This window comes from Heloderma suspectum, chromosome 2, assembly GCF_057233095.1.
Source record: "Heloderma suspectum isolate Gila_16-S chromosome 2, 16-S_ref, whole genome shotgun sequence".
Classification (NCBI taxonomy): Eukaryota; Metazoa; Chordata; class Lepidosauria; order Squamata; family Helodermatidae; genus Heloderma; species Heloderma suspectum.
The window spans coordinates 222,574,500-222,593,212 of record NC_139459.1 but is presented as its reverse complement, the minus strand read 5'-3'; the positions used below and the strand labels follow the sequence as shown (position 1 = coordinate 222,593,212).

General features: G+C 47.1%; 1 protein-coding gene across 5 annotated transcripts in view; it reads left to right on the top strand.

Annotated features, from left to right (window-relative positions):
- Window positions 1-18,713, top strand: part of MXRA7 (matrix remodeling associated 7) — a 77,167-nt gene continuing 58,454 nt past the window's right edge. For 4 of the 5 annotated variants that reach the window (XM_084838215.1, XM_084838216.1, XM_084838217.1 and 1 more), the window contains exon 1: window positions 1-741. In XM_084838215.1, coding sequence (XP_084694341.1) covers window positions 238-741 — 504 coding nt within the window. In that variant the 5' untranslated portion in view covers window positions 1-237. The remainder of the gene's footprint in view (window positions 742-18,713) is intronic. The other variant, XM_084838219.1, reaches the window with a different exon arrangement.

Here is an 18,713-nt window from a genome sequence, read left to right as displayed (position 1 = left end):
AGAAGCGAAGGGATTTCATCGGCGGCTGCTTCTGTCAGACGGTCGCGCGTGCTTGTAGGCCGCTGAAATTAACCAAAGCTGGTCAGTTGCACGGCAGCGGAACAAGGGAGGAGGAGGAGCGAGGGAAACGATCCGTAATTAGTAGGGGCAGCTGCTGCTGCTGCTTCCTGGTCCGTTGCGGCGGGCAGTGGTCTCGAGCCTCGTCCAGCTTAGGTCTGCGTTGCCGCCAGAGGAGGAATGGACGTAGGGGTCGACTTGTACATCGCGGTCCCGCTGCTCTTCACCGTCTTGGCGGTTGTTCTGGCATCGGTCTTTGTGAAGCTGCGATCCTCCTCGGAAGGGGACAAAGCTGCGGAGGCGGCTGCAGCAGCAGCAGCAGAGGAAGAAGGCGAGCGCCGAGCCCACGAGGACGAGGCGAGCGCTGCTGCGGCAGACGGAGGAAAGAAAATCCGGGACGGGGGCGCAGAGCCAGGCAGAGACGGGCTTCCGAAAGGCGGAGTGGAGCCGGAGGCGGTCAGGGGAGAGGTGAGATGGGAGGAAATCGGGGCTGAGGAGGACGAGGAGGAAGAAGGCGAGGAAGAGCAGCGCCAGGAGAAGGGAAGCGGCGCGGGGGAGGCGGCTGCAAGGACGGGACAGCGGAGTCACCCCCCGGAGGCGAAGATTTCCAGCCAGGCTGCTCCGGTGGCGGTAGAAGAGCAGGAGGAGGAGGAGGAGGAAGAGGAGGAGGAGGAGGAGAGCAAGGTAAAGGAGGGGCGGGGCTTTGAAGCCGGCACGCCGCGCTTTCTGCCCCCGGCGCCTGGCGCGCCTGCCTGCCTGCCTCTTGGCGTGTGTGCCGCCGTGTCCGCGGGCAGGATGGGCGGAAGGGGCTGAGAGAGCAGAGGGCGCATCCTTGGGAAGCAAATGCCCCGCGCCGGCCAGCCGCCATGGGAAGCGCTTGGCTTGCGGGGCACTTGGCGGAGATGAACGTCCTCGGCTCGCTGCTTTCCTTCCAAGGCGATAGCAAAGCCACCCACCCAGGGAAGGGGCTGATCGCCCCTCAAGGACCCTCTCGCCCTTGCCCCTGGCCTTGCTGCTCAGCAGCGCTTCATGGCCGCTCAGTGTTCCAGGCCAGCGCTACGCAGAGCCCCACAGCAAGGCCATCGTCCTATGCAGTGCAGCTGCTCCTAGGACTTTTGCTGATCTGTGCAGGCTGCCTTGCTCACGGCCCCTGAGTCAGCATGGTAATAAACCGGGGGGGGGGGGGTGTCTTGGATCTCTGACAGCATTGACCCTGATCTTGGCTGTAACAAGCAAGCTTCCTTGACTTCTCTTGGTAGATCCCACCCCGTCTACCAAAGGGACCTATGCAGTCTTTCCATCCCGCTCTCCCACAACACCCGCTTTGCTGTTACCAGCTCAGAAAAGCCCACCTGTTGCTTCAGAAAGTGTGAGCGACGGCTGCTAAAAGCAAAGGTCTGGTTTATTAAGCCTCAGTCACTGTCATCCCCCATTCAGAAAAGAGACTCTGAGATTCCCAAAGAAATATCATGCTTATTGATGGTGGCGGTAATACTTCTATCATTAACTTATCCCCAGCAATGTATATAGGACTTGACAGAAGTCATGTCAGTACAGACTAGCGTGCTTTCCTTGTGCTGACTTTTGTGAATCTGATTTATAAGGAGCTTTGCCATTTTTGTCATCGGCCTTCCTTCCAGAGAAGGCAAACTGGGCTCTGCAGTTTCCATTCTTCCTCTCTCGTGCATAAAGATGAGATCCCCCCAGGTGGCCCCTTCTCCAGCCTTGACACATTACCTCTTCTGCTGCAGTCTCGTGTTTTCCCATAGAGTGAGATACATTGTGATGTCACTGATTTCCCCAGAAATGTGCCCTGGGTATGCGCAAGCAGCAGGGCAGGAGGCGGTGGTATGCAGTGAAAGCCAATCATCCTGCCTTCACAGGCAGTCCTGGGTTGTTTCTGATTAAAATATAAATGAGCAGTCCTAAGGGCACAAAGGGGACAGGCAGCCTGCCTCGCCAGCACACACCTGGCTGTAGTCCAAGGGAGGAGGTTAGTTAGGTTTTTCTTGCCCAGCCCCAGAAAACTGCAGGGATGAGGTTTCCCCATCTCCCCTCCAGATTTGTGTGGGAGGGTTTCCTCCTCCCTTTCCCCGAGTGTTTCATTCCCTTTTGCATTCCTGAGGAAGGCTGGATTGGGACTTGTTTTTGTTTTTATTTTTAAAGGGAGGAGTAAAAATCTCTATTGCTTGGACTCTGAAGCAATACCAGTCACCTGGGGTGGATTGCATGAGAGTGGATCCAGCAATTCCAGGCTCTGTTTTTATGAGCAATGCTGTGCTTAGACGGAAAAAAAAGTCCTACAACTTCCAGCATTCCCCGGCCAGCATGGATTCCAGGGGAATGCTGTGTGTTTTTCTTCTTCTGCAACATAGACTGACATGGCTACTCTGTCCCTCTGGAAATGGTTCCAGAAGGTATGCTGCACATTCATTAGAGACATACCTAATCTTTCCTTTCAGCAACAAATTCGCTGTTGAGGAAAATCAATCATTCCATATCGAAAATAAAGGTAAATCACACACAAGAAGAGGGGGAAAGTCTTATGAAGAGACCAAGTCCGGCCTCACCACTGCTCTGGCATGACTCCCTGGGAGTGGGGGACACTGATTCCTCTGGATCGACCAGTAGATCTGTGGGGGATTTCTGACTCCCAATTGTTTAATAATAGCAGCAATATTATACTGTTGAACTGAAGAAAGCTTGGGATAACCAGGAGGGGCTTTTTGTGTGGACGGAGAACTGTGACTTCCATTCAGTTCTGGCGTTCAAAACACATTCCTGGGCTCAGAATTCTAAAATACTAAGGGCACAAGCCTGGCTGACTAGGGTATGCTGGGAGTTGTAGGCCTTTTTTCTGTCTAACCTTGCATAGCATTGCACCTTTAGTGTATGTTTTTTGCACTAGACAAAAACCTCAGGGTTGATGGACCTCAGAGTTCTAGTAAAAACCAAGGTAGATCTCACAAGCCTGACATCTGCCCACCCCTGCTGTAGACAATATGATCTGCAAATCAGGAAGTGCCCAGTTCAAATCTCACCTCAGTGATGATCTCAGTAGGAAACCACAGTGAATCTGAATCTGCATTGCTTATTTACCCCAGACACCGAACATGTTCACCTATAACAACACACAAACTCCATTCGATAAATCAGCATGTTTTATCATTAAGGGAGACTTATCAGCCTAGCCTTATGATTAGAACAGTCCAAAAGACCAGGGCCTGATTCAGTATATGTGAGTCTACCAGGCCCAGAGGGGATATAATGAGCTGTGGACCTGGCTGGGGTCCAATCTAGAATGCTTTGATTTAAGATGATCTAATCCCATTGAAGTCACTGGCTTAACTAGTTTGTGTTGTATACTGTCTCCTACAAAACTTTCGGTCTATCAGGCCCAGCCTCCCTTCTGTAGTAGGGGACTAATAATAATGGTCTGCTGTACAGGTCATCAGAAAGGTTAACTGAGATAATACATGTTAAATTCTTTGAACCCCGCCCCCCAAGTGCTATATGAAGGCTAGATCATGACGCTATATAATGCACTTTCAAAGCTGTCAAAAATAATAGCTTAGGGAAGGCAATGTTCTTACTTCAAACCTCTTCCAGGTCCCATCTGAGGCCTCGCTTACTCCAAATCTCGCAGAGACCCAAAGTCCAGTTTCACATCGGAGTCACAAAGAGATTGCATAGCCGGCCTGACAAATGAGTCCCATGTTTGCTCTGCTCATTTCTGCTTCTTGTCCTGGAGGAGCCTCGGAGGCCTCTCTCTAGGATAAACACTGCCTTTGCTTTGTGAAGTAAATGCAAGCAGTGCGGAGTCAGCTCATCTTAAAAACAGGCCCCTAGCGCCCGGATGCCATTGTGCAAAAATATGTCCATTTTTTAAAAAGCATCCCTGGGTCCTGTTGATTACTTTTCACACCCCTAGCTTTTGTACCTGTGCCTGTTTATGCCTTTTTCCTTTGTGTGATTTCCCAGGGGAAACCTTGGCAAGACAGAAAAGTTGCCCTGAGCAGGCAGTCCTGCTGTGTTGCTGGTAACCAGATGGGTTTCTCTGCAGCTCAGATGGCAAGTGAGCGGCATAGCGCTTGCTGGCTTTTCTGGCTGGAAAGGTACAGCATAGGCCAGAACACGGCTGACCATAGTCCACAGTCCTGACAATGTGCTCAGCTGGAGTCTCGCCGCAGCTGTTGCAACATGGCTGAGTTTCGTGCTCGGGAAGGGGTGACCTCTCTTCCTCTGTCATAGGGCTGGCCGGCCCCTTTTCTCTGGTGTTCCAAATGTTTATTTTCTCTGTAATAGTCTCAGCTTATCTATGCTTTCTAAGGGCATCTACAAAAACATTTACCCTGGATGTGTATATAACATTACCTTATTTTACTGGCTCTTTACTGTCTGTGTACCCAAATACATCCTTGTGGTATTGCCATGTTCTGCAAACTAAAGGGCAGCTTCCCCTGTCTCCTAGCCTTCACCAGCACGGCCGTGGTATGGAAATGACTCTTTTGTGATTCCATGCGAAATTTGGTACAGAATTTGGATTCCTGCCAATCCCAGTTTTCATTTTCCTCCTCACCATCCCGCAAAAAATAAAAGTTGCTAACCATTACAGTTCTGAGATAATTTTAGCAAAGGGTAGGCAGAGGTTCTACCTTAATTCGCTTTGTGCACAGAAAAGCTAGCTGTTCTGTTCCCATCAGTGTCTCCCTCACTTCCTGCGTGGACCACCAGCACCTCTCTTATCTATAAATATAATCCTTCTCTGCCACCCCGTATTTCCTTGTCTTCCTAAGATCACAAAGGGCACTATTCAGTGGTACTCCTACACGGACTAGACCCACTGAAGTGAATGGGCCTGGTCTGGGTAGGACTACTATTGGATCCTGCCCCAAATCTGCACTAATTCAAGTCTTATGCTGTGGCTGAAGTAAACAAATGTGTGCAAAAATGAACTTTGCATTGCACTTCTTAATTGTTTTGTGTTGCACTTATTCATTGCTTTACGTCATTTATTTGACCTATAATTTGGCTTTCTGGCCATTCTTGCTTCTTTAATCCCTATTGCTTCATATTTCTACCAAAAAGGTGCCCTGAGCAATGCACAAATGCCAGGACAAGAACAACAAGAGACCTTCAGCTTTTGGGCAGTGTAGAAATGTAAAAAAATAAATGAAATAAACAACCATAAAATTATAGCATTGCTTAAAACATGCATAAAGAGACAATCCTATGCACATTTTCCTGGGGGTAAGTCTCCTGGTACCCAATGGGACTTATTTCTGAGTAAACATTCTTAGGACTGCACTGTAAAACAATAAACAATAACTTTTAAAATAGCAGCAGCATGGATCACATCCAAGTGCCTGGTGGAACAGATAGGTCTTTACCAACTTTCCCTTGTGGAGGGTATTCCCCAGCTTTGGTGGCATCACCAAGAAAGCCTTGAACTTAATTTCCTGGGAGGGGTAGGGGAATGGATGGACGGACTTGGAACAGGGTTTCTCCAGATGACTTCAGCTGGCAGAGGCTCAGATGGGAGAAGACTTGGGTACACTGGGCTCAGGCTGTTCACAGGTTAAAAACAGTGCCTATTCCATCATTCCCAGAAGCAAACTGGCAGCTATGAGAGCTCCAATGTTTAATGATCACTACATCCCTGTCAAAAGATTGTTTAAAAAACAATGTTTTGCACCCAGATGAAGCTTCTGGACAGTCTTCAAGGGCAGTCCCATGTGGCACGCCAGGACTGGGAACTAAGGTGGCCACCCATCACCAAAAAAAGAGGAAATGCATCACCAAAAACGGTGGCTAAAAAGGAGATGGATTTGCAAAACCGTGCATGTCCTGATTTATATGCCTATGTCCACAGTTAGAAATAACTGCTGTCATTTAGGAAGCAATTCAGTACATCTCACCATAGTGGGGAAAACTGACCAAGTGACCTATGTTCTTGCTCAGTCCGCTGTCTAGGTGCCAAGTGTTGATGGGCAACGTCAAGGCCCCTGCTGCTGCTCTCCCTTCTGATGGTTCTTCATCTTTAAACTGGACTTGGACTGGGCAGCCCTTCAAAGGGTAGACTGTTCTATGTCTAGTAGGACACCCGATTTGGAACTGCTGACAAATGAAGGCCGGGAACCTTGATTCTTGTTTGGCCGGATGTGATCTGGCATCTTAACTAAAACTGAGAAGTGGAACAGGGTAGGAGATAAATTCCACTCTCCTGGCTTAATTTGCCCTAGTGGTGTGAACCCTGCTTTCTGCAAAAACTGAGATTGCAAAAAGGTGGGTGTGAGGCAGGGATAGTCGGCCCTTCTACCATTTTAATTCAGGGTGGGTTCGCATGTCACCTTTAAGCCATGGTGGTTTATAAGCTACTCCCAGTAGTTTATAACCTACTGTATCCCCCACACGGTTGGACAAATTACACTACTATGTGTAGCTTATTTTCCCCACCCTTGCCTCTCCTCCCTCTACAGTCCTCCTGATCAGCTGGGTTGGTATCCCAGCTTTCTTTGCACTGGGTACCACTCCCTGCCCTCACGCTGCAGTTCCTGTCTCTGAGTTGCCCAAAGGAGTAAAACACAAACCCATTTGCACCAAAAAGGGAATGGCATCTATAAACCCTTGGAAGTTTGCAGGATCAGGACAAAACTCCATACATGGTTTCCCCTAGTAGGGAGGCACTTGATGCACCATCAAAACCATGCACGATTACACACAGAGTGAAAAAACCCAGTGTGCACCAAAAAGAGGGTGGTGTCTATAAACCCTTGGAAGTTTGCAGGTTTAGCACAGAACTTCACACACAGCTTCCCCGAGTAGGGAGGGACCTGATGCTCTGTCAAAACCCTGCATCCCCCCTTTCACCTGCATCCCTTTCATTTCCCCTGCGGGCAGGAGCACGCTTTTGACAGCTCCTTATTTTTACTTTGCACTATGTAGCGGTATCGTGGTAGCACTATTTCACAGTTGCACACTTCCATACTTGGGAGATAGGGTGGTTGGAGCTATGTAGAGCAGCTCTCTTTTTAATTTGCACTATGTCATGGTAGTGCTATTTCACCGTTGCATGATTGGAAGATTAGGCGATTTGCGCTATGCAGAGGAGCTGTCTTTTTACTTTGCACACTATGTCATAGTAGCACGGTTGCCCTATTTTGGTGTTTCAGGGCGGTTTAGAGCTTTTGTCGTTGGCTATCTGTACCTGGCTGCTAGGCAGATCTCAGAAACAGAGATCTGCCAGCCAGAGCAGAACGGTGGCAGCAGGTTTGTCCGCTCTTGTCAAGCAACTCTGTAGAGGACCTTTAAACCACTCTTTAAGCCACTGTGGAGTACCAGACGACACAATAAGCCATGGTGGTTTAAATAAACCTTACCGCAGACCATGGCTTATCAGAGTGGCTTATTTTGGCTTAATAAGCCACCCTGGCAGGGGAAAACCACTCACAGACAACATGATAAGCCATGGTGGTTTATAAGCTACCATAAGGAGCTTATAAACTACCATGGCTTATCGTGATGTTCGAACCCAGTCACAGTCTACTCTACTCAGGTCTCTTGGAATCCACAACCTTACACCAAACTGGCATCCGCATTGCTTCTGGAATAAGCCTACACAAATACCTTGAATAGAAAATATGGTCTTCCTAGATCAACAAGCAAATTCCATTTGGCCCAGCACAGCAGTATCTGTGATCAGAGATGTATCAGTCTAGCCTTCTAGTAAGAACAATCAGGGAGGAAGGGTGCTTGGTTAAGTGTGTTTTGAGTCTACCCCGCCCAGAGGGGATTAATGAGGGCTGGGCTGGGCTGAGATCTGAGCAAGAATACTTTGATTTGGGCTGATCTAATCCCATTGAGGTCACTGGCTTAACTGGTTTGTGTTGTAGTTTGTATGACAGCCTGTACATGTAGCATGTTCCCAAGAGCATGCAGCAATATTTTAGGGTTGGAAGATGCCCTGTGTGATCAGGGACAGGCCATGTTTCTGAAAATCACAACCCCTTTGAGTACAATGCAAACCACTCCAGCATCCCTTATATTTAAATTCTTCAGCTGGTATCCTTAGGGCTTTGGCAAGTTGGCAGATCTTCTAAAGTCAAAAGACATAGCGTTTATTATTTATTCATTTTTGCTTTGAAAAAACTTCTACGGAGTAGCTACTACCCACCGGAAACCTTGTCTACATTATAAACGAAACACAAAACAGCTTAGGTTGGGATAACAGGGATCATCTTCACGCCACAGTCTCGCCATCTCATTTTGTCCCTCCCACACCACTGGACCTCTAAAGCATGTCCAAATAATCCGATTTATGACTTCGCCACCATTCGCCGCATGTTGCTTGTGGGAAGAATAGCCCCATTTAGGCTGCTTGCTTTGCATTGCTTCTTTTGGTCAGTTTCGGAGGGAGGCTGTGCCTGATCCAGAGGGAGGGACATTTTTCTGTCCTGAGTAAGCACTTGAAAAGACTGGGCTGGCACAATGCATCTGAGACTTGGCGTGTGGCAGGGCTCCTCTGAGCAAGCTATTTGTTTAGCTGGCACGACAGTAAACAATGCCCACTGAATTTAAGATGGGAGGGGGGTTGCAGTTGTTGCAGAAACATGCTGTTCCGTAGCCTTTGAAAATATGGCCGGTCACAACTCTCACATCCCTCATGTTTCTAGCTAGAGTTGAAATAAGCTCACTTTTTTAAAAAAAATTTAGTGTAGCTGAAATAAGAGTGTCTTTGAATGGATGCTAATTGTATTTTAACTATTTAATCCCAGGCAGGGTGTTCAGTCCCCCGAAGGAGGTTTCTCGGCAGTGCCGGCTCCAGGTTTCTGAGGGCCCTTGGGCAAGACCCCCTCCCTGGGCCCCTCCCTCAGTGTTTCGGCCTGCTCACCGCCATTGTCCCCAGCTGCTCTCGCTCCTCCTCCTCTTTCTCCTCATTGCGCCCCCTTGCTGGCTTGGCGGGCAGAGAGCCAGGGAGCAAGGGGGCTGTGGCATCTGCTGCCCCTCCTCTTCACGCCACCCTTGTCTGGGCCAGAGCGAGAGGCAGGTGAACAAGCAGGCTTCCATGGTGAGGAGGAGGAGCAACGCCAGGGGCCTCTTGTCGGTGGGCCCCTGCTGGGGTTTGGGAGCTTGGCAGATGCCCAGCCATGCCTACTCTTGACGCTGGCTGTGTTTCCTGGATTTAGAACATAGGATACTGCTTTATGCCAGCAGGTCAGACTAACTGTCCATCTTGCCCAGTTTGGTCTGCTCTGACTGACAGCAGCTTTCCAGGGTCTCTAGCAGGGGATTTTTAACTGGAGGTGCCAGGGCCTGAACTTAGGAACTTCTGCATGCAAAGCATGTGCAGTTCCACTGACCTATGGTCTCTTCCTTCTTTTTTCTCTCTTTTGTTGTTGTCTGGGCCAGCCCTGTGAATTCTGACCACTTCTCTGGTTTTATTTTAGGGCATTTCATTGGTCTATCAGATTCATTCAGTCATTTTCTCATAAACATCTTCCATTTGAGAATATTGTTGTAATTAATATTCCCTGTGAAATCCGTAACATCCTATACTCACTTGCCTGGGAGTAAGTCCCATTGAAGTCAATGGGGGACTTACTTCTGAGTAGACATGTAAAGGATTGTGCTGTAAATCTGGATTGGGACATTCCAGGTGCTTCCAGGCAAGGCTTTTACGGTGCCGTTGCCCTGCATCATTCACAGAATTTTATAGGACGGAGTGTGTGTGTCCAGATGCCTTCATTTTCAATTCATAACTGCTTCTTGCATCATTTCTCTTATCACAGATAATCCGTTAAGAAAGAAATGTTTGAATAGATCATAGAATCATAGGGTTGGAAGGGGCCTACAAGACCATCGAGTCCAACCCCCTGCTCAGTGCAGGAAGCCTAATTCCCAGGTGGTTCCCCATCCAAGTACTAACCAGGGCTGACCCTGCTTAGCTTCTGAGATCAGACGAGATCAGGCGCATCCAGCCCTTGCACAATGGCTTCTCATTGGTAGTGCTAGGAGCCCTCCATCTGGAAGCACCCTCCAAGTCAGCCACATTTGAGAGAGAGGGACTTCAGCACAAATAGCTGGTTTAGCTGTTCATGGTTGACTTTAGTTGTTTTTACACACAGAAAGGGAATGCTACTCAGGTATTTATCTATCCCATACCAAAACCGAACAAAACCCTGTCAAGCAGAAAAAATTGAAAGAAGTATTAAGCAGATGTTCACCTTAAAATACACTGATTATTGGGACAGAGGCTTAGGAGAGGTAGCCAAGAACTGGAGCTGTTTAACCATGGAGATTGGGTAAGGGAGTTGAGCCATTGCTATCCAGATGGCTGCTTAGGAAGGGCCGTTACCCAACAACTATCTCTGAATGCCTGGAAGCGTCCGGATATTCCATGGCATTCCATGCCTCATGGCTAATTGTTAATCTGTGGCAGGCATGATTTATTAAAAGCATTTTACCTAATCCCCCAAACCCCCTCTAGATATACCCACTGCCTGAGATTCCTAGACATGGTGAGCTCAGCCATCCATTCCATAGCAACCTCGGGGCTTTTCTGGGCAGACAGAAGGTCTCTTTTAATTGAATCACTACATCAGGAATGGCCTGGAAAGAAAGGATGATTGCCTCTTTTCCCTTGAAGTGGCTGGATCATCATGCATCAGGACATGCAAATATTAATCAGTCAGCCAACTAAAACATTCATTGATAAAGATGTTCCTAGGGTTCATGGAGATTGGTAGGCTGGTTGTTCATATCACAGCTTTAGAGGTCTTATCCCATCCATCTTCACAAATGGGAAGTCCAAAAGGTAGCCAGCCCATGTTTGTTCGTCATCCTGTTATCCATAGTTATTACTATAGCAATATCTTTGAATATAGTGCTTTACAAAGTCACATAAGCACCATCTAACTTATAAGTAACAAACAAAAAGGGCAGGTCCTCCTGGCATACTGCAATAGTAAGAGATGACCTGCATGGCTGTTTGCAGCCCCCCCGATGCCCCCTAAGACAGCTAAGTCCAGGGTCTGAAATTACCACTGGTTAGCAGGGATATGAAATCTCTGTCTGTGTGGTGTGGTGTTTGAGCTGTAATGTAATTACATGTAATGACATTGCATGTAATTCACACATACAAGTCAACCCCTTGCTGTTGCAGCCATCAAGCGATGAACATGTGAATCATCTCTTCCTCTGGATGGTTTTCCTTTAGTTTCTTGGCTCAGAAATATAATACAGCGTATGGCTCAGCTTTTACACCTTTGACATCATTGCTTGAGAGAGTGATTGTCCACTCATACAGAAAAGCAAGGGTGTCTCTGACAATTTAGAGAGAGGTGCATTCTACTGACTCAAGAATGAGTATCTACAGCAGACAGATGGTGGAAAGAAAGTAGACAGATGAAGCTTGATCTCTTCTGCTGGAACAATAGATACTAGGTGTGTGGAAACTTGGTGCCTGAGATCCACTGGCATTTGAAAACTGGTCCGTCTTTGCCCACCCGTCCATGAACAAGCAATAAATACAGTCAGGCAGTACTCATACACTGCTCACCTCAGTCTAGCACCTCTTATTTGCCACATACATTCCCCCTGTCCCCGATTATTTGAGACTCTGAAGACTCAGTCTTGAGACAGAAGAAGATGGCTCATAATTGTATTTACCACAAAGGCGGAGTACGCAAAATAGCACCAAGCTGTTTTGGTGGAGTATGTTTGCCATTTTTTGTTATCAACTTTCTCCTGACCTGAGCTCAGGCTAATATGACATCGAATGAAGTGCAGAAATAATGCATAAACGGGTCCTATCTGCCCGTCCTTCCATCTCTTGTGTATTTTATTGTTATTTTATTTAAAGTATTTTTATCCCATTCCTCAGCCCGCCCGCCCCCCCAGCTTCTGAAGAGGCTCATAATCAGTAAAATAAGACGATAGACTTACAATCTAAAAAGATATGACACACATGGAAAAGGGGATGGAGAGGGTTAGGGGAAGAAATCAGTAGATTTTCAGTGGCGCTGGTGGAATGGCCCTGCTTCATCTCTCATCAGCCTTGGGGGGTGGGCAGTCCAACTGGAGCAGGCCATGATGTTCCCTCTGGGAGCCTTTTTTTGGCTGACGAGTGGGATAAAATACTACTACTACTACCAGTAACAACAACAATAACATACACAAGAGTGTGAAGAAATTGTATTGCTTGTTCATGTTTAGTAAATGACTTGTTGAGAGAGGGCGAGGTATATCAACCTCTGGACATGAAGTTATCCAATTGTTTCCCTCAGATTTGACTAGGGACACAAGCACCTCTTCCATCACCCATCCATCATGTCAGCTGTCATGACTGAGCCTGTTCAGTTTGTTAGTAGAAGAGACCCATTGGAGAGAACTGTTTTCTTGTGATACGGTCGGTTCTCTTAAAAGGATGAGTAAATCTAGCTATCAGCTGTAGGGAGGTTATCAGGTGGAAGCTCCCTGGCCTGATTTGTTGGCCACAGAATTTGCCTCAACAACTCCGTGGACTACTCCACAAGCTACTCAGTCATCCAAGGGCCTACTCCACAAACAGGAACAATAGCCTGTTTGGAACAGGTGCCCCATCTATGTCACTTGTTCCAAACAGGCAATTATGCCTGTTTGTGGAGTAGGCCCTCACTTTGCAAAAGTAACACATTGCAAAAGTTCTTTACAATTGTTATAGATGTAGCCAACAATGTTTTTGTGGATAAAATCCCTAAATCCTCTCCTGCCCTGTGAGCTGGATCAGAAGCAGGTTTGTGCTTCCCATCTGCTCATCAGGCTGCAAAGCTTTGACGCAGAAGCCATTTTAAACAGGATCTGGCATCCGGCTCAAAAAGGGTACTGCAGTTCAGATAAGAAAGGAACCTGACCCCCAAGCAAAGACTAGACAAGACTAGATACAGCTGTGTATCTTAAGGCCCCCTTGTTCTCCTTTGCCTGCCATGCATCCTGCTTTGGCTGAAGTTGCTGAAAGGGAACAGATGCTTGCATTTATAACCATTCATTTCCCCAGTGAGAGACCCTCAGAAACCCACAAATGGCAATCTGTGTTTCAAGTCAGTCATTTCTTCAAGCCTTTTCAGGGTGCTCCCCTGCTCAGCGAACTTAAACATGGATTTAAAACAGGGCTTGTAAATCCTCCCACCCACTGACGTAAGATGGCCAGCTGACCATGAGGCAAAGTGAGGCATCTGCCTCAGGTAGCAGATGCTGCGGGGGGCAGTGGGGTGGGCTGAGCAGTGGCAACTATGTATGAAAGGATAGGGTGCTGTGTGCCACATGGCCTGCCCTGTACCCCCTAAACTAGCCTGCTGCCCTCACATACAGTGGACGATGCAGTCCCATCCCCAGTGCTGAAATAAGGTTCAGCTGCCAGTCCGGCTGGCTTCTCTTCATGAAATGGGAGGGCGCCATCTTGTCCTTTGCCTCAGGCAGCAAAATCTCTCAGGCTGCCACCGCCACCGCTGATTAGCGGGAAAGGAGAAAGCCCTCCTCACCGCTCAGGAGCTCAGTTGCCCTTGCATGTATTCATACAGAAACTAGCCCTGCTAAATACAAGTCCAGCCTTCCCCAACCTGGTGCCCTCCAGACATGTTGAACTGCAAGTCCCATTATTCCCAGCCAGCATAGTGCAGTCCGCATCTGGAGGGCAGCAGGTTGGGGAACGCTGCACAAGCCCTGCCTGCTAATCTTGCCCTCCCACCGTCGTTCGTTGTGTTCTTAAACCAGTCAGTCAAAATGATTCCACGCTGGAAGCTTTTATATTGTGACTCCCATTTGCAGATTATTAACCCAAGGTTGTAGTGCATGTGCATTTTTAATTTTACAAGTATTGCATGCTGAGCAAGCAGATGACCAAGCAACAGAATGTGCAGCATCTCGAGAGTCCCAATCCAGTTGCTTAGCCACTAGGCCTTGGGTATGAGAGGCCAGCTGGTGGTGACCTAAAATGACCTATCAGACCACTGCGCTAAGTGTTATTAATAAGGCTCGTATCTTTTCCTGAATCACAAATGCATCTGCCCATGTAGCCTTCTTTCTCTCCGTTCCACAGATGCAATGCTGTGGCGCCTTTCGACATCCTTACTTAGGAATGAAAGATGTTAACTGGGAAGATGGTCTTCTTTGAAACAAAGAAGATGGGCAGTACGCTTGAGCAAAGGAGCATCTATACACGATGTGTTGCTGGATGCAAGCTCAGATTATAGACCCTGACAGTTTTTTGCTTTGGTTTGGCTTTTAAATTGAGACACAGTGCCAGTAAATGGACAATCAGTAATCTGCATACATTCACATGAGTTTACCAGTGCAAAAGCAAATGCAGATATGATTCAGGTAGTGGTCATGGGGATATGAAAAGTCTGGGCCTAACCTAAATGCACTATTGCTAGTTATGGGCAACATAGGCTAAGCATTCTGAATAGCTTTAGAAGCCTGATCAGCAACTAAGGGCACAATCCTATGCATGACAGAAAAAAAGTCCTACAACTCACAGCATGCCTAAGCCAGCATGGCTGGCTAGTGCATGCTGGGAGTTGTAGGACGTTTTATGTCTAAACATGAATAGGATTGCCCCTAAGTCTGATGACAGAAAGGAGAGCAGCGCATTAAATTTCTCCACAGTAGACTGCTGCCTTTAAATCCCACAGCCGTGGCTGCTGTTCCCATGCCTCTCCCCATTTCACCTCAACAAGGAGACCATTTGACAGTAGAGGTTGCTGATTGGCTGTGGCCGCACGTGTTCTGTGTTTCCGAATACCCTGGAAGCAGTAAACAAGGTGGTGGAGCTGTTGCCTACGAGAGAGTGAAAGAGGGAGAGATGAGGGGGAACTATCAGGTTCAGGACTGAACATAATTAAGAAGCATGGCACTTTTCACCTGAATTTCTCCTGAACATCTGGCACTGGTTCCAGAATCCTCTTCAGATTCTGGAATTGCCATCCCAAGAGCCGAGACGGGACTCAGAATAGCCTGGGCTTTGATAGGCATTTACTGAGACCTCTAGGCTCTGACATGAGCTGATGAGATTGTCAGCCTATGTGAAGAACAGGAGGTTTCTGCATGTGCATGGCAAGGTTTAGAGAGGCATGGCGGCTTAATAGAACTTGATAGAAATCCTGCCAGATGTTGGTAAATCCTTGTCCCAGTTCAGCCAAAAATCACCCTGATTGGTGGGGATGATGGGAGTTGTAGTCCAACACATCTGGAGGGCATCCGGTTGGGGGAGGCTACTCTAAACAAACTCCATCAAATGTTTTGGCCTACATCTCCCATCAGCACCAGCTAGCATGGACAATGATCAGGGATGATGGAAGTTGGAGGCCAAAACATCTGGAAGGACTCCGGATAGGGAAGGCTGAACTTAAACCATTCTGAGAATGTATGGAGGAAAGCTGCTCCGCTGGCTTAATGTATCCCGTTGTCTTCCTAATGATCTATGTTCTGAAAAGACTCGGGTCTTTCTTGTCTCCCTATTGCAGCCTTCCCTGATCTGGCGTCCTCCAGAAGTGATGGGACTGACTACAAGCTCCATCCTCCCCAGTCAGCAGGCTCTTGACCATGCCAGCTGGTGATTGTGGGAGTTGTAGTCCCACCACATCTGGAGGGTGCCAAGTATGGGAAGGCTGCCCTATTGGTCTATTTGGCACTGCAATATATACACGAATGCCATTTTCCATGCTTCAGCTCTCCATCTGTTATTTGTCCAAACTATTACAGTCTTCTGTGTCCAAGCATTGTGGATTGCTCTGTTGTTGTTTGTCGGGGTCCTTGGAAACTAACTGAAATCGGAAAGAATGTTTAAAAATGACCGATGTCAGTGGAGCTTAGGGTCAATTTGCACATGGGCCTGCAGCCTCCAGTGATGACTTGTACACGTGAAAGGGCCATCAGAGAGACAGACACAGCATTCTCTATACTTGCGGTCATTTTGCCAATATATATTTCCCTGGAGGCCATTCACACAGTCATCTGAGTCATCAGATAATATAGACTAGGTGAGGTCTATAGATGTGAATCGGTCCTTAGCTACTCTTCCTGCCTTGTTGAGGGTTAATTAAAAAACACACACCAAGATCTGGAAGAGCGTGCCTGTCGCCAAGCAATCAAAGATGTCAAGATCACAGTGTGGCAGTCTTAGTTCCTCAGAGCAGGGACCACCTCTGACAGGCACAGCCATGTGGAAAATGAATTGTACTAGACAACAGCGGTCTTATTCACCCAGTGAACGGACACACCTCCCCCCTCGCAGTCAGCTGCCTCCTAACTCATGCCTTGCTTTTCAAGCAGACAAGGTCCTGATTAATGGGCAGAAGATAGATGTTATCCCAGCTGCCTCTGTGGGAGTTTCTCCGGAGGAGGGGAACAGGAGTTGTGGATAGCAGAGCTGCCAGATATTCCAGTATTAGTATTAGTAACAGTATTAGTATTAAATTCCCGTGTAATGGGTGGGGCAGTGGTGGTCCTTGTTTCTAAACATCTTTTAATTTCGGGATGCAATAGCGGCGCTGAAGTTAATATATAGGGAAGGATTCCTGATCTTTCTCTCTTGAGGGGAGGAGAGATGGGGGCTATCCTTTGGTGTTATGCAATGCAGGATCAGCTCTTGAAGAAGGGGTGAGAAGGGAGGGAGCTGAAGGGTGAGATCAAGTAATTGAACCAAACATAGAAGTTCAATTAAGAACTGTGTAATTATTTTATGCATATTCCGTTCTTTTCAAAAAGCCCGCACATGGTCCGGCTTCTTTGGCTCCATTTTAGCTTTATAGACCATGGACAGGGGCTTGCTATGGTGGCCAGAGAATTAGCTTTTAAGCATCCTATGCAGTCCCATAAATGTATGCGAACTTCCCCAAAATACAACACAACAAACGTGTGATGAGTTTGGGCAATATTAGGGAAAGCTAACATAGGGTGGCCACCTATGGATGGCCAAAAAAGAGGAAGTGCATCACCAAAAGAGGATACCAATTTGCTTAGAAGTTGCATATGCTAATTGATATGTATAGATGCAAATTTAGAAGTAATTTGTTATCATTTAAATAGAAATACAGTACACCTCACCACCGTGTGGAAGACTGTGACCAGGAGACCTGTCTGCTTGCTCTGTCTGCTGTCCATCAACATTTAACCACTGATGGGCAACTTCAAGGCCCAGCTTTTCTTTCTGATGGTTCTTTATTTTTAAACTGAGCTTAGACTGGACAGACCTTCAAAGAGAGGACTGTCCTCTGTAAAAAAGCACACATGGCCACCCAAGGCTAACACCATATTATTGTCATCTTCATGGTTATTGGCAGGTAGTGATCCCATGGCTTTGCTTCTAATTTTTTCTTTTACTTCATGCACTGGCTCTTGAATCCCTTTGAAAGGTGATAGAAACATATTTTTAAATCTCATACAGCGAACAAGGCCAAAACCAGCCCGCCGCCCTCAAATCATAAGGTTATAAACTCAGTCCATATGTACAAGCTCTGGCAATGCCATTCTTTTGTTAGGGCTGCTGGGACAGATGCCATATGCTGTCAGAGTGAGTCCAATTAGGACGGCCTTAATAGGCTACTGTCAGTTCTATTTTAGGGGTCAGGAACTCAGAAAACCTGTTCTGCTGGTGTATATCACACAGTGCTTGATCTCCTTGTAGTGTGGTACGTGACATTAATGACAAACACAAGCAGCATCTTCCCACAGGCCTTCCCCCCCATAATACCATTACATCCAGAATCTAAAATTACTTAACTGCACTACTGTTCACCAACTGTAAATCAGATGGTGGGGGATATAGATCAAAGCCTCAATGGGTGGGCTAGAAAATGTGGGAGATGGTCCTTTAAAGGTGTGATCCTATGCATGTTTAGACAGAAAAAAGTCCTACAACTCCCAGTACTGTAGGACTTTTCTCTGGGAATTGTAGAATTTTTTATGGGGGTATTATGGGTGCTCTTTAGATGGAGATGTATATTACTTCACTTACTTCAAATGTTTGGGGACCATCCATAAGAAGCCATTTGGTAGAACAAGCCAAACCTGACTATATTATCCCTTTTAGAGTATATGCACACAGTTTTGGTTTGTTTGGGCATGTCCACCTCATCACCCCTCTGTGGAGATACTTAACATTTCATTTTTCTTTTCTTCCTCTTGTCTCTCAGGACTACTAGACAGGCCTTTGTGTCTTCCTGTCAGGGGCCACCACATAAGGAGGACAGTCATATCACCCATATAGGACAGCCTGTAGTCTCAGAGTTAGCATCAGGCAGGGTCTGGTTGGCCACTGTTGTGGACAGACTGCTGAACTAGATGGACCCTTGGTCTGATCCAGCAGGGCTGTTCTTGTGTTCTTATGGCACAGTGGTGTGGACACCCTCCATATTGTCCATTTGAAAAAGCTGTGGCCTGTTCTTGCATGGTGCCCTCATGTGTCGAACCTGTAGGAAATGGCAATGTAGTCATAACCCTAAACAGCATGAATTGTTTGATTCTGATTCTTCCCAGAATGTGGTTATTATTCAGGTTTCTTTACTGCTGAGCTATCCCAATAACAGTTGCTGTCTGCGTATAGCTAAAAGGCTATTGTGTAGAAGATGGCACAGACAGGTTTTCTGCTGTTCCAAAAGGCAGGACTAGAACTCATGGGT